We start from the raw sequence: 15868 nt of genomic DNA, 5'->3' as shown, positions 1-15868 counted from the left end.
AAACCAGACTGCTTAAACTGGACAACCATCCATGCCCCAGGCATTGCCAAGGGGGAGATTTTCTGTCGGGGGTGGGTTCCAGGAGCCTTTAGGAGGTTTATAAGTTTTTATAAGTTGTTTGTTGCACCTTGAGTGAGTTCACAAACTTCCACAACACCCGGGAGCAGCCGGTGAGAGACACTGTCACAATGGAAATGTTGTGTGGCAATAAGGTCACATAGAAATAAGCCCCCTTAATTCAGTAATCCAAATTAGGGCTGGCTTGGTGTGTGAAAACTTGCAGAGTTCTTGTTAGCAAAGGGAGATTTCAAAATAAAGCTGTGTCGGATCAGCAGAGCTTTGCCTTGGGCTGGACAGTCACTACTGCGTTTTTCAGTCTGAAGAGAATCACTGGAACTGGTTCCTTAAACTGAAAGAGGAGATTACCAGCTGTGTAAGTGGAGGTGGCCAGAAATCCCCAAATATGTTCCACTGCAATGCACATCCTTCACAGATGCAGTGAGGCTGTTCCAGCACCTTCCAATTCCAATATGAATTCTCCATATCCAATAAACCCTGACCTGTTCTGTACGGTTTTTCTCTACAAAGTGCCATAAGAGGCAAGACTGTCCCCCAAATAAAAAAATCTGTTGCTAAAAACAGATCATTCCCGGCACACAGGGGACAGCAGCAGCACAGAGTTAGTTATTCCCGATGGGAAGAGGTGCTGGAGCACATCCCTCCTGGGCAGGGGTGGTGGAGGGACGGCAGCAGCTTGGTCTTGCTCCAGTGGGTTGTCCAGTGAGTGATTCCCGTTTCCCCTAAGGCTGCCTCTCATTAGCATGAAACGGGGGAAGGGCATAAAAGACTCCAGTTCATTTTGAGTCTGGAAAAATACTTCAAAATGACAACCCAAGTGTTCTGGCTCCTCTGCTTTGCCATTAGATCATCCTCTGGTAAGTCTGTTGCATTCGGAGCGGGGCTGGGGCAGCTTTGCCTTTGGAATCAGGGGAGGCTGAAGACATTCCTGCAAATCCTTGCCCTCCAGGCTGTAGCCTTTTCAGCAAGTCATATGTAAGGGCTCGGGAAAGAAACATTTCAACCTGTTTGTGGGATGGGAATGCAAATTGTAATATTTGATTTGTCAGATTTGGAGGAACTGAGAGCACCTGGCAGGAGCAGGCAGGGAGCTGGTGCCACGAGTCCCCAGTGGCAGGTGAGGTTTGACTTGCTTCTGCATCTGGGATTTTTATAATTTATATCTCTTTCAGTCCCCTTCACCTGTAAATACCAGGTTTCTGACTGACTGCAGCTCTGTGCTGCCATGTGTGCCTGCAGCAAGCTGTCCTGGACTGATTTATTTGGAGTTTAGTACATCACTGACAGAAAATAAATAAGATTTACATCTGTTCCATTGGGAATTGGTTATGTTGCAGTCATATGTCTTGCGCTGCAACAGCCAGACAGGAATATGCTGGTACAGGAGCAGAAACCTCAAGGTCCTGAATGGATTGAGCAGAGAAAAATGAACTATTTCTTGTTGCACTCTGTGACTGGGAGAGCGTGATGAACTGGCAGGAGAGTGTTCTTACACACCCAAGTGTGAAACACCTGTTCAGAGTGCACAGCTCATATTGAACCATCTCCAAAACACCCTTCCCTGCTGCTCCCTTCAGCTTGGACTCCTTCCACCCCGCTCTCCATGGACATTCTTTTGACTTTACGTGTGGCCAGCCCGAATATCAGGGAATCTTTCCCATGACAGCAGCTGGTGAGAGCAAAGGGGGAGAAGTGGCAAGGTCAGCAGTTGAGTCAGTCAGAGGAGATAAACCAGGACGTTGTTCATCTGTGGGTGTCAAACCTCTCTTTTCACACAGGGATTGGGATCAGCCTCCTACACAGAGTAACCACAGCCACGAACACCCCAACGGTGGCTGTGCGGGGGTGAGCTGTGTGAAAACTCTGCTGGCTCACTCAGGGCATGCGCTGAGGGGCTAAAGGAACAGGAAAATGGACTGCAAGGGGAAATTTCTCTCTTCCCAGGCTAAACAGAAGGCCATTTTGCTTTTTGAGGTCCAACAGATTGAGGTGAAGGTATAAACAAAAGCATAGGTGACCGCCCAGCTTGTGTGAACAGTGTCAGTAAGTCATTTCTCACTGTATTCCCAGACACTTCCTCTCTTTCTCAACCCTTGTCCTCTCAAATTAAGAAAAGCCTTGAAATAACTGTTTCTCAGCAGCAATAACCTAATTACCAGTTAGAAATCCAAAACTCTGGATAAAGATCTTTCCAGTAATGTCCACAGCCCAAAGCTGCTGAAAAGTCTGGATGACACTGTCAATAAGGCATCCCATGGATGGGAAAACCAAATAGTTCTGCTGTCATGGTCTTTTAAACAAGCATCCCAAATGGCAACGTGAACCTTGTTTCCTCAGATGCTCCCTGGAGACTCAGGGGTTTGAGAAAAGGGTTTGTTTTTAATTTGCAACAATAATAAAGTAAAAATGTGAACCTCCCGTTCTGCTCACACAGCTGCATTCCCTGTGCTGGCCCTGCCACGTCTGAGTACAGAGCAATGAGCTGCTCTACTGTATTTCATCTGTTCAGCTATGTATCAGTTATATATTTATCAGTCATTAGTATATCAGTTATATATTGTTGAGGGACTTATGGGCTAGAACCTCAAATCCTCCCACTGAGAAGAACATGGAATAAAAAACTGAAAGTGCTGATTTTCTCTCTCCTTTTGATGTAGGATCCCTGCCCTATGCTGAGAAAGCTGCCCAGGCTCTCAGCAAAGATGCTTTTAGTTCAGCAGCTGCTGCACCTGGGCAGGTGAAGCTGCCAGCCCGTGGCACCAGCAGTGCCAGTGGGAATTCCAGGGAACACTGGCTCCTGCCTCCCACCCACCTGCAGCCACCAAAGCCTCCTGAAATCACCTCCCTGCCCTGGGACAAGAAGAAACGCACCAAACCTTCCCTGGAGAACAGCACAGGGCTGAGGAAACACCTCTGGCAGCCTCTGGAGAGCCCAGCTGAGGGGCCTTTTCCCAGCTCCCCCGACTCCAGCCAGGCCAACAGGAAGCACACGGACCGGCGCCGGGCCGGCGCTGCCAACAGCGTGTCCGCCCGCTCCCACCACGGCACAGCCTCCCAGCAACAGGGGACACCCACCTGGGGAGCTCATCCTCCCCCAGACTCAGTGGAGTCCAATGATCCCAACACGCTGCACTTCAACCGCCCGGGCCAGACAATCCCCTACAAACGCCCCGATCCCGTCACGAGGATCCCCAAACCCTCCTGGGTCACCAACCGCTGGTCCCCCGGCCCACCCGACCCCCTGGGGGTGCTGAGGAAAGGTAAGGACAGGCTGCTCTGGAAAGGGGGACCCAGAAATTCCAAAGGCTGGGCGGCGTAACTGGAATGAAAAATATCCCCAAAGGCCCATTTCTGTCCCTCAGTGTGTGTTCCCGTTCCAGATGGTGACAAGGACAAGGAGTGTCTGGCCCAGTGCAGGGGAGAGTGGGATGAAGTGGAGGCCTTTTGTGCCAGTGAATTCGGTAGGTTGTGTCCTCCCCAACCCACACAGAGCACAGGCCCTGCTGTTCACCTGCTGCACTTCCAAAATACTGTTAAAAGATACCATAAGTATGTTAAATAATTACCAAGTACACCAAGAGTCTCAATCACAGCTCTTTATAAATGTACTTACGTTGCGCTTTCCCTGCCTTGGGGTAGTATTGATCTTTTTTTCTGTTCCCTCTACTTTCCACTCCTGGCAGGAAAAGTGTCCTTGGGACTGGTCAATGGAACTGAAAAGACCAATTGTTTTAGATAGTCTCAGATTAAACATTGTAGCTGGGTTACTTACCTCCTACTACTTGGAGCGAGTTTGATTTTGGGGGCTGAAGTTTGAAATGAAAATATGATGGTGAACCAAACAGAACTAAAACTGTGATCCTCTCTCTAGAGAGGATTCTTCCTGAAGTTCCTTAGGATTCAGTGTCTTTAGTCCTTGTGTCCACACTGATGTAACTAAAGATGGCAGGAAACAGGCTGGCATTTCTGTAGGGACTGTTTAAGGACAAGCATTTTCTGACTGAAATCCTGCCTTGGGCTCACAAAGTTGTGAAACAGATACCAACTTTTTCTCACAGTATTTTAAGAGATAAGGAAAATACAACCCCAGTGGTAACAGATGTTTCCATTTGTAGAACATAAACACGTTAGGAGACATCTGTTTTCTCTAAATGGAGAAGTCAGGAAGTGCTTTCTGCAAATGCTGCCTGTTTTGGTTTTTACCACTCTCACGCATTCCTGTGCAACGGGGGCTTTACAGTGTGTGCTTTAGCCTTTAACCAACAGCAACCTCACTCTTCTCTCCAATCGAAAAGACAGGTAGGAAAAAGTCTGGGCAACAGCTGAGCCAAGGTTCCACTGCAGTGATCAGAGAGCTTTCCATTTCTTTACGTTTCCAGTGCTGAGCAGAGGTGTAACACCAGCTATAACAGCCCCCTCTGCCTTTCCCACCTGACACGGTGCTGTTTTCCCATTCCTGGAGTCAGCTCAGCACTTGTCAGAACCAGAAACTGGGAGCACAGCATGGAAATGATTGAACACACAACACAGCCTACTTGGTGCCTTTTCTTCCAAGTGTTTCATTTCCAGCTCACCTTTCTACTTCAGTGGGAAGTTTTACATTTGACCATTTGACTTTGTTAGATAAACACGTCCACTTTTTATGTATTGGGATAGAAAATGGTACTAAACCCATCCCTGTCTTTGGAACATTCTATAAACTTCACTAAGAAACATCTCAGGCCTGTAAAGCACAAGGTTAGTAAGGCAGCAGAAACTCAGGCAATGACCTCACCAAAGGTGACTTGAAGCAACTCCCACTGCCCACCGAATCCAAGGATTTCTCCTGACACTTCCTTTAAGCATTTTAAAAAAGAGCCTTCACACATACCCTGAGCTGCCCACCATATATACAATCTGATCATTGCTTTTTTTCCCCTCTCTCCTTTAAAACAGCAGTGAATGGAATTGTTTATAACATGGAAAGCCTGGGGAATGGAGTCCACTGGATTACCCTCCTGGTGAACAGTGATGGACTGTACAAGATGAGTCGCCTGTACGTCATTCCCGATGCCGCCTTCTTCCGAGTCCACATCCTACTTGTGGATACTTTGAACTGCAGTAAACCCTGTCCAGACTTTAAACTTGGTAAATAATTCCAGCTAAATCCATTCTGCTATTCCTCTGCATGCAGTGCCGTCTTAGTCTGCCCTAGTTTAATAGGCTTACCCTGGGTTGTCGGGAAAATGTGGAAAAAAAAGCATTTCCTCAAAGTGAAGGGCTTTTTCCATCCCAGTTTCTAGAAACTTCCAGAAGAAAAGCTGGAAGACATCAGGTATCAGCATAGTCCTTTCTTAACTTTATCCAGTTCCAAAACGATTGCAAGTTTTCAGGATTGCCAAAGCAGTTTAAGCAGGAGCTTAAGCCGATGTCTTTGTCAGTAGTTCAGTTTTCCTTCTAAAAGCACGTTTATCAAATACCAGTATTTGCCCCAGCAGTAAATCATCATGTCTGTGCAACGACCACCCACAGGTGCCAGGGGAGCTCCGGGTGCCGTGGTACATTCCAGATGTTTCCAAAGGGCACAACTTCCCACCTGTTCCCACTCCCCTGGGAGCGCAGGGAGCGATCCCACATTCCCTGGTTTGCTTTGCAGGGAGCAGGTACATCGTGATGGGGCGGATCTTCCACAAGCGCCGGGAGCTGCCGGCGGAGCTGCTGCCGGCCCTGCGCGGGCGGCTCCGGCCGGGCGACGGCTGGATCGGGAGCAGCAGCAGCTACGTGAGGAGGTTCAACAGGAAAAGGGATCACAAGGTGCAGGCGGCGCGTTCCAAGTGTCCGTAAGGTCCGGTGGCCCCGTCCAGGACACGGGGAGCAGTGGGAGTCACCCCCCAGGGCACACCTGGCCAGGGCACCTCACGCCGGGCACGGGCTGCGATCGGACACTGCTTTGTGCTTCAGCAAACACGGAATGCCCTCACCAGGCACCTCTGGTGGGGTTTAGCACAGAAGTCAGGCTAGGGAATGTTAACTGGTCATGGATTTGCTCCAGCTTTTTCAGAGCCACAGGTTATTGTAGCCTCCCCTGCTGCAGTGCACCCCTAATAATCTGTAGTAAATGTACAGTTCTGGAGGCTTCATCCTCAGTGCTCAGCAACTGCACTTTAGAACCTCTCACCTTGAACACGTTAGATCTGTACACAGCTTTGGCTGCCCAGGGTGTCACACAGTTCTGCCTGAAGTATCACATGCATTTGATTCAAGAGAAACCAACAGCAATAGGTATCACTTGTATTGTTTTGGTCTCCTCAAACGTGTCTTTTGTGCTACTTCTAAAAATCACATCATTCCTCAACCAGAGCTGGATGTTCACAGGAAGCACCCTCCATTCTGGGTAACTATTTGAGTGTATGAACACACTGACTGAAAGCACATCAAGAACTGCACAACACAAATGCCCAATTTGGCTCATGAGTAATGGCACAAGTTCATTCCAAGGAATGCAGAATGAGCATGGACTGCACAGTGTGTGCCTGGTTACAGGGGCAGTTCCTCCTGAATGCCATTCCCCTTCAGAAATATCACCCAGCTTGTACTTGCACATCAGTAAAGTTAATTTTAAAATCAAAGATACAATCTTTTAGTACCTTTTAATGTGGTGGGATGGAAGAATCTGTGAAAGGGCTGCAGAGGGAATGAAATGCTTGCTGTTCCCAGTCAGTGTTTGCAGATCTTAAGTCTGTAAAAGAAACTAATAAAATGTTCATGAGGTTCTGGTTTCACCATCTCCTGGGTTCTGTAAGGCCCAAAAAGCTTATGTTATCATATCAAACAAAGGCATCTCCTTGTTTGACAAGTTGGGGATTTGACAATACATATTTACATTAAGAAATGGAAAAAAGCAGTGGAGCTTAAAAAAAATACACATACAGTGGTATGGCATGACCTGCAACAGGAAGTAGTGGTTTCTATAAGCATTTTCTGTCTTGAAAAAAAGGTAGTTCTGGCACATTCTACCTGTCACACACCTCTGCAGCTTCATTTAGTGTCACTGAAAAGCCACAGAGCAAGGGATGGGTGACAGGTCACACTGCATCAAGCGTGTCTTGATATGGAGCCAAGTACCAAGAGCAATCATCACATATTTGGGACCCAAAGGCTGAGAAATTTATTCATAGGCTGGGTCTACCTAAAAAGTAAATTGTCTCACTTCTGCTCTGTGAAAGCCTTTGCATGGAGCACACCATGGATAGATGGAATTTTCCTGAGAGACTCTGAGGGGGCTTTGATTTGGCAGCAGGAGTGTTCTGGCAGCAAATCCGAGCACTGGAGTGACTGGGAGGGACAGGAGGAAGGAGGAGGAAGGGTTACATGAGCATCTCAAGTTTCTCTGTTTCTATTTCCAGCCAAGTCCAGGGACTAACCAGCAACTCCTCCAGGCATCCCCCCTCCCAGAGCAGCATCCCAGCCCTGTTCCCACTATTGTAACCTAACCCAGGGAAGTGTGGGTACAAACCTAACGTGTATCTCACTGTGACTGTCCCTGGGAAGGGAGAAGCACAGGACACCAGTGCTAAGCCCGAGTTCCAGGCCAATAACTGACACAAACCACTCTTGGATAGAGCTGCTGCTCTGGGAGAACAACTTATCCTGTGCTCCCTTTGTTCGTCCTCTTACCTTTCCCTTCTTTCTTGGAAGATCCCTCCTTAAAATGTTCCCACACCAGCTGTGCAAGAAGCCACTGCATGTCCCAGCCCAGCTGAGACAGAGCTGGAGCAGGACTGTTGATACCAGGCTCATCACACACCAAAGGTACATACTCAATAAAAAAGATTTCTTAGGTCAAGAGTCTTTCACTCACTATTCCAAAACCCTCACAGCAATAACCACAGTGAGAAGACAGAACTCAAGTCCAGCAGCTGCAACAGTAATTTTGGTACCTTACAGTTGATAGTTTTCTCCCCAGCAGGATCAATAGGAGAATTCTGCAGCCAACACACAGAAATCCAGGTGTACAGGAATGTTGTCGCCTTCTTGTCTTTCTGGGGCTTACTTGAGGCTTTTGGTTCAGCTCAACTTTTCACTCTAAACCTCCATTAACTTCTGCATGAACTAAACCAGGACCGAGGGTAATTGCTTCAAATTTGAGGAGACAGAAAGGAAAATCAGGCTGGTACAGCTCACATTATCACAGTGTTACAACACAGGCCATTTCAAAACAACTGTTGCAATAATTTATAAAATACAAAGAGGAGGAAGACTGACCAGAGACCACAAACCTTATGAACTTTATGCTTTAAGGCAGGTTGGGATTAATCACGAGTGATTTATTTCCAATAACACCATTTAACTGTAAAAGTTCACCACTAATAAACTGAGAGAAGTACCTTGACCTACTCCATGGCAATTGAAGACACTAAAACAGGATCATATGGAATCACAATGGTTTGGGTTGGACAATTAATCAGCAGGATTAAACTGCATGTATGGATTATATATGATCTGGCAATGCCAAGACCTATATCCCACAACATCATCAAATGTTTCATTAGAAACACCACCAAATCCATGTCAAACACATTACTTTATTTGTCTAGGATGATGTGTCCTATAAGGTACAAAAAAGTACTGTTCAGTTTGCCACAATTTGTTAAAAACAGCAATCTATTGCCTACAGGTAGGAAAGGTTTAAACCATGTCATATGGATTTAAGTATGAATAAATAGTCCAGAAATACTGAGGAGTTTGGATGAGATGCAGGATATTCCCAGTGCTGTGAACGGGGAGGTTTTTCCTTGTTGCATTATAACACAATGCTTACAATATGCAGCATTTTTAAAAAAAACTTCAAAGGACAACATAACCTAAATGCAACTACTCTTCTTTGACTTTCAGAAGCATAAATGGATTATTGTTTCCACACTGAACAATTAGTAATTTTCACATATAGGTTAAATGACAACATTTGTATGTACAAAAACACACGAGTTTTTAGTAGATAAAATCCCCCCAGAAGAACCTGAACACCTGAGCTGAAGTGTAAGAAAGGGTGGTGAGCAGCAACACCTTGGTAAGAAAAATAACAGACGAGGTTCTTGCATAGCAAGGTGTGAGGTGAAACCCAAAAGGAGCTTATCCATGAATCAGGTAAATCCCAGACCACTGTGGAACACAAGCTGACTGTGAATTAGTGCAAAAGGTGGTCGAGGAGCTGCAGAGAAACCAGGGCTGGGAACTACAGACAGGTACCATGAGCAGGTCACTTGCAGGGGGGAGATGGGAAAGAAAACCTCCTCATCTACAATTTGCATCTTCTTGGACTCCAGTTTATCCCACAGGAAACACGGAGGCAGCCCAGGACGCCTCCCAGGGATACAGTTACAGGTGGTACTGCACATTCCCAGAGCACTTGGCAAACACCCCTGAATTCAGCAGTGGGCAGGGACACTTCACAAGATACTTCCTTACCCCGTTCCATCTGTTACAGTCATTCTGGCACCACTGGAGTGATGTTACAATGGGATAACAGGTGCTTAGGAATGAACTGTGGTATCCACAACCTTCAGAGCAGTGGGATCCGACCTCCCTGGCCATTCCCACCCCTGTTCCTTGCAATACCTGCACTCCTGCACAGAGCCCACGTGTCAGCGCACACTCAGACACACCTCCGGCTGTGGGGAGAACAATGATCTCCATTTATTTTGTTTCATATACATCCATATTTTGAATTTTAATACAAAAGAAAAAAAAAATTAGAATCTGACAAATGTTTACAAACAAGATACCTTCAAATAGATTTTTACTCAGTTCAGTCTGGTGCAGAGTAAATGACAAATTGTACTGTTATATTCAAGGCAACAGAGTCTGTAGTCCATGACCACTCAGCCCAACTTCTATGCAAGCTTGTTTTTATCTACCATGAATGATAAACTCCTTGTTGATTCCCAGTCCTGTGTGTGTGCACATGTGTACATAGCAGCTCCTTTCATAGAAAGAAAAGACATCTAGAGGTCTTCTTGTACTTTTACCTACAGGAATCATGTTAAGATACAGAATGGATTACATGGAACCGGGGCTGGATTTTATAAGAAAAAATAATTAGCTGACAAATGAGGGCAGCAATAAAAAAGCGTCTTTTTTGCAACAATAAATAAATACAGTCAAAGTTTTCTGTGTGGACTTTAAACCAGCTTCTTCACTGAAGAACAGACGTGGCATTTCCATGGAGTTAAACGTGACCCCATTTACTGTATCTTTTTTTCTTGCTCTCTTTCTCTCTCTCCTTCACCAAAACAAAGTTTTCCCGCTTCTGCCACAATAGTACAACAATTTGATCTTGACAAGAAAGTGGTGCTGCTGATTTTTTTATTTCTTTGTCCTTTGGACAAAATAAGCCAAGAATATAATTTGACTGTTGTGACCAATAAAAACGCAGTTTACATCAAGTCTTGTCAGGACAACCTGACTAAAAACATCTGGCTCCTTAATTAAAAATTGTCAGACAACCAGATCCTTGCTCGTGTGTTTGGTAACACGCTGAACTCTAAGAAGCTGTAGACTGCAGTTTGTTGTTATGGGACCTGCAGAATACAGAAGAAAGTGAACAATTAAGCACCTTTCAGTTTGGAGAACACAAAGTGTTGCCAAGGGTAAACCACAATAAAGGAATTACCACCACACGTTGCTTCCATTTAGTTTTTTCCCCTTCAGAAAAAAAAAAAAAAAAAAGAACACTTAAAATAATTCTCTCTGAATTTTAAGCACGTTTTCTCCTACAGAATACAAATATTTCAGTACTTGGAAAATGCAGTGTGTCTCTGGAATATTCCAAAATGCCTGCCATCAGTTTTACTCACATATTTACATAATAGTAGTCCATCAAAAGGAAAGCAAAAAGACATTTTTAGTTGTGAATATTTATAATAAGATCTACTCTGCTTAAATTTATTCAAGAAGTCTTTGGATTAGCTTAATAGAAAAAACTGAACAGGTATGTTAAAAATCACATTTTTGCTAAGCAGAGTTCAGCAAAACTCCTCTTTGACATTCACAGTTTTATTAGTGACTTAAAATAAAACAATAAAATACAAGTTTTCCAAGATGAATTTTTCATTTTTCTCCATACAGTATTTGAGGAACGGGACAATTTGTGTTAATACAGTTACTTTCACCAGTGTGACTGCTGGCAACAAAAACAACAGTTACTGTTTAGACAAGTGAGCTGGATTTTTAGGGCAGTTTAATGTCATTGAATTGTACAATAAAAGAAAGTGACCCCAACATCCAGTTCTGATTCCAGTTAAAAAGGTCAGACTAAAGATATCACAATCTGCAAGAAAAGAAAGAACATGGATGGTATAAATGAAAAACAATAACAAAGAAGATGCAGCAATGAAATCAGTGTGCAAGTGCTGGGTACCAGCTATGACAGTGACAGAAACATGGGCTGAAAACTACCTGACGAAAATCACTAATATGGTATTAAACTGAAACGAAAAATGTTGGACTAATTAATCTGACTCCTCCCTTCTTATCAATCCTACTCTCATTACATGTGAAAATCAGCTTCCACAGCAATGGAGAGAAAGTGAAGCTTTCCAAGGGATGTAACTCCCATGGATGTGCTATTGGGTAGGGCAGGCAAGGAACAAAAACGTGTGGTAAGGCTGCATGGGTTTTTTAGGAATGTCTGTGTAAGGGAAATGCTCTACAGTGGCCCTTCTACAAAAAAAAAAAAGAAAGGTAAGTTTAATTTTGAAAGGTAAATTTTGACTTAGGTTCATTTCTCATCTACTACTTTAACTGTACTTATTCCCTCTGTTTCAAAGGTGGTGAGTTGTAAAAAGATGAGAGAAGGAGTAAAACTGAAGTATTTTAATTTCTTCCATTGGATTTTAAGCTTCACAGCAGGATTATCTCTTATTAGCATGAGAAGTATTTGCTGCAGAGTAGAACATCATCAGAACTCAGACACAGCATTTGTCCTGATCAGAAATTATTAAGTTTTCTGCAGGAATGAGTTAAAGTGTCATTCAAATTTTGTACATTTCTGATACTGCCCAAATTTCTATGTCACAACTCCTTTTGAACAAACATTCCAAAGTAACCTCCACAAAATCATCTTTAAACCTTAATTTTGACCAAAGAAATGACAGCTGGCTATTATAGAATTGATTATAGATTGATTTCCCTTTAAAAGCAAGTTGTCCAGGAAAGTGCAGGGGGCAGCAAATCCCTGTATGAACATGAGCTTAGAAAGGAGATTTTAGGGGAAAACACCCAAAACTTACCTGCTTGCCTTAAATCCTTTTAGTTTCTGTACAAAGAAAGACTCGAGAACTTCTGCACACTGGTAAAAAGGGGAGTCACTGGGATTGTAGTAACGGCAGTTATCAAAAATTTTGGTCATATCTGCCACAAACTCCGTGACCTTTTTGTAGTAGCGTTTCAGGATCCGTTCTTCCATGGTGGCCAGGTCTTTAAAGAAACCAAAGATTGCTTAAATGAGACATTTTCATCCTAAACAGAAGTCTACACTGCCAAGACTGTGGGAAACAAAGCCTTATCCAGGTTAGTTGCTGTCCCAGGGGTGCTGGTTGCGATGGTGGCACCAGGAGATCTCCCTCACAATAAACACTTGTGCATGAATGTGTTGTGTGCAGCTGAATTAAACCAAATGCAATATCAGAATGACCTTGGAAAACCTGGGTCTCTTGCAGGAAGCTCCCTGCTTTTTCTGAAGAAATTAAGGGGAGAAAAAAAAAGGTCAGACAATGTGGATTCAGTTTCTGGCACTGTACCTTCCGATTATTTTTTTAATTCCTGACTTGCTCTGAAGGAACTATCAATGTTCATGGGCATGTGCACATTACACATGGCACAGAGGAAAGATTTCAAGTGCAGGATCATGCAAAATGCCAGAGCAAAGCACCATAAAGCTGCAGCATCTCCCTCTCCTCTTGCCCCACATGCACAACCTCTGAATCCATTTTGTTCCACAGACAAATTACGTGGAATACAAAATTTAGTGCTCTATCAAGTCAGATGAAGATGATTTTAAACTCCATCTTAAGCTGCATGTCGCACTTCCCTGTGTTAGCACCACCTTCTCCTCAGCCTCTGGAGTAATATCCCAAACTTTGTAGGAGCTGATGCACAAGACATAAAAATCCCAGCAAAAGGAAAACATAACAAAATTGTCCTCTTTAAATAAAGCAACTTAAAAACAAGAATTCTGTTCTACTGCTGCACTGACTTCCACATTTCATCTGGTGAAAGGAGACAGCCAGAAGTAGGTATCTTAACCCCCATGAACTTCTAAATATATCAATGAGAAATCACATTGTTTCACCTGCCTCACTGCAAAAACTGGGTATTTTACAACACATGGCCAGAACTGGTCAGCAGGGAATTAATTTGATATCCAAAAGCCCAAATTCCCTCACTCAGGCTCTTCTCACCAACACTTACCCATTGGTTCTTTAATGACACCATAATAATCTGGTGCATCGTTGGGATCTACTGGTTCTAGGAAGGGCCACGCCATCTTGTGAGCCTGGCAGGGAAACAGGAGAGAATTAAAAACAAAATTAAATTAGCACTATTAATAGCTAAATATTTTCATCATCCTTTTATCTGTTGGGGTCTAGAGTTGAATTTAAGGAAGAAGTGCAGCATTATATGAAAAAGTGACTAGTTCTCATCTGATGTTTTAAATGTCAATGACCGAGTAGCTGGGCTTCAAAACAGGAAATAATGTGAAATTCAGACATAACAGGATATTGTGCTGAACAGGCTGCATGGAAAAGTATGGAATGAATTTACTGAGAGTGCTTTCAAGTACTCAAAAAATTAATTTGTTTCCATAAATGTATAAAAAAATATAGGACAACAAAAATATTACTTACAGGATTTCTGTTACCATAATTTTAAGAGTTTTAAAAATTCTTAAAAAGTCTTTACAGCTGTAGCAGAAAAAGCCTATTTGGGAGTGACAGACAAACCAGAAATATACTGTATCAGACAGTGATGTTATTCTTATTATCAGGATGCCATCATTTACATGCTGATAATGATCCCTGTAGAACACTGAAATCTGGTAACTCTGAATTACAGTATAGAAATGTAGAACAGAAACCACAGAAAAGTGATCTGAGAACAGAGCAATGCACCTTGTACAGAAGAGAACACTGCACCTTCCACACCCTGTGCAGTTGGGCTTCCACTCTGCCCTTTGGGATTCTGAACCTGCTTCCTCTAAAAGCCTTTCAATGAAGACATTGCTTATTTTCACTGACTCAGAAGCACTGACACAGTAATTCTTGTAAATATTCTTCAGCACAGTAATGTCAAGCAAGTTTGCAGCTGACACAGTGGTATTTCTCACCAAAAAGCAAAGCTTTGCTACTCCCTCTTCATGAAGAGTTACTACAGAGAAATCAAACCCTCCTCCAAGGCTCACGAGGGAGTGAAGCACTCCAAGGTGCTGCCATCCTTTTCCTCACCTGCAAGGAGCGCAGGACTCTCCTTAACCCTTCATAGTCCTTGTCAGTGAGGGGGCTGAGCACAGTCATGGCATCCTCTGTGGACTGGCACTGGGGACACACGTACTCGTCGATGAGATCGGCCTCGCTCTGCAAAATGCCAACGCAGCGCCCGTGATACCAGTTCTGACACCGGTCACAGCCAATGTAGAATCTGCAAGAGCCAAACCAAGTGTCAGTGCCTTCACCTCTTCAATGCCAGCTTTGCATTTAAACACATAAACCTGCAATCCCCAAGCAGATAACTTGGCATGATTCAATACAACAGTGCAACGTGATATTTCAGAGTGACAAATTCTAACGACACTATTCCGGCTGCTCTCGTGTTTACAAACAGGCTAAATTACAGACCATTGCAAAACAAGCTCCTAAATTTTATAATAGGCACTTTCAAGCAAGTGAGATTGCAAAAATCATTCTTCTGCTTTAGAGATGAAAGGAACAGTGGAAGCCAGAAGTCTCACCCAGCCAGTATCCAAACCAATTCAAGATGCATTTTGCACAAACTGGACTAAAACTAGGGCTTGGTTCACTCCATACAAGCATTTTTCATATGGGAGCTTCAGTCTTGTAATTGAATACAGGAGGGGTATTCTATGACACAAAGCCTTACAGTAAAAGATGTATATTTATACACATATATATATATATCATATACCAACCACACACCCCCATACTAAAATTATGTTCTCTAGCCAGATCAAAGCACAAAAAAATCCACTCAATACAGCATTTGTCATTTAATCTAACCATCCCTTGTTAAAAAAAAAAAGTAAAATAAATCCCAATTTAAATTCACGGTGTTTTGGCATAAAAACTACAACACATTTTGACCACCCTGAAAACTCCACTTTTCCTAAACATTTACTGAACAGAAACATTTGGGGGACCGGGGAAGGGGAGGGGGAAAGACAATTACCAGAAAGCAATTTTGTATTACGAATGAATACAATATATGCAGAATAACTGTTTGGGGTTTTTTTTTATGCTTGGCAAGGAACAGGAAAGCACAGTCAGAGCAGTTTGCTACCTAAACATGGAATAAGAGGTTCTGATCCGAACTCACTGCGACTCATCATAAGGTGTTCTGCAGATACAGTACAACTCCTCACTGCTGCCCTCTTGTGCCCGTTTACACTCATTACAGATGTACACATCCATTTTCTTAGCCTCCTTTTCTGTGATTCCAACACATTCTCCATGATACCAGTTAGTACAAAGATCACAGCCAATATAGAACCTAAAAGTGTTCACAATGAAAATGACAA

General features: G+C 43.6%; 2 protein-coding genes across 18 annotated transcripts in view; one reads left to right on the top strand and one right to left on the bottom strand.

Annotated features, from left to right (window-relative positions):
• The first annotated feature begins 306 nt into the window (after positions 1 to 306).
• On the top strand, positions 307 to 6525 carry CUNH17orf58 (chromosome unknown C17orf58 homolog). Its single transcript, XM_027654683.1, has 5 exons — positions 307 to 935; positions 2736 to 3338; positions 3459 to 3539; positions 5014 to 5205; positions 5714 to 6525. The coding sequence occupies exons 1-5, from the start codon at positions 884 to 886 to the stop codon at positions 5899 to 5901; spliced, it is 1116 nt and encodes a 371-aa protein (XP_027510484.1). The 5' UTR covers positions 307 to 883; the 3' UTR covers positions 5902 to 6525.
• A 181-nt stretch (positions 6526 to 6706) lies between these two features.
• Positions 6707 to 15868, bottom strand: part of BPTF (bromodomain PHD finger transcription factor) — a 54404-nt gene continuing 45242 nt past the window's right edge. For 10 of the 17 annotated variants that reach the window (XM_027654642.1, XM_027654646.1, XM_027654656.1 and 7 more), the window contains 5 exons: positions 15667 to 15840; positions 14562 to 14754; positions 13528 to 13612; positions 12348 to 12534; positions 9730 to 10637 (listed from right to left, as the gene is read on the bottom strand). In XM_027654642.1, coding sequence (XP_027510443.1) covers positions 10601 to 10637; positions 12348 to 12534; positions 13528 to 13612; positions 14562 to 14754; positions 15667 to 15840 — 676 coding nt within the window. In that variant the 3' untranslated portion in view covers positions 9730 to 10600. The other 7 variants (XM_027654659.1, XM_027654652.1, XR_003529566.1 and 4 more) reach the window with 6 other exon arrangements.

This window comes from Corapipo altera, unplaced genomic scaffold (genome assembly GCF_003945725.1).
Source record: "Corapipo altera isolate COAL_440 unplaced genomic scaffold, ASM394572v1 343, whole genome shotgun sequence".
Taxonomy (NCBI): Eukaryota; Metazoa; Chordata; class Aves; order Passeriformes; family Pipridae; genus Corapipo; species Corapipo altera.
The sequence above is the reverse complement of the archived record's forward strand: the minus strand, read 5'-3'. Positions and strand labels throughout refer to the sequence as shown.

Excerpts from the sequence above, each read along its gene's own strand:
- CUNH17orf58 (XM_027654683.1), top strand. The coding sequence starts at position 884 with ATGACAACCCAAGTGTTCTGGCTCCTCTGCTTTGCCATTAGATCATCC. Across the intron at positions 936-2,735 it reads TGCCATTAGATCATCCTCTG|GATCCCTGCCCTATGCTGAG; the intron begins GTAAGTCTGTTG and ends CTTTTGATGTAG. Across the intron at positions 5,206-5,713 it reads CTGTCCAGACTTTAAACTTG|GGAGCAGGTACATCGTGATG; the intron begins GTAAATAATTCC and ends TTTGCTTTGCAG.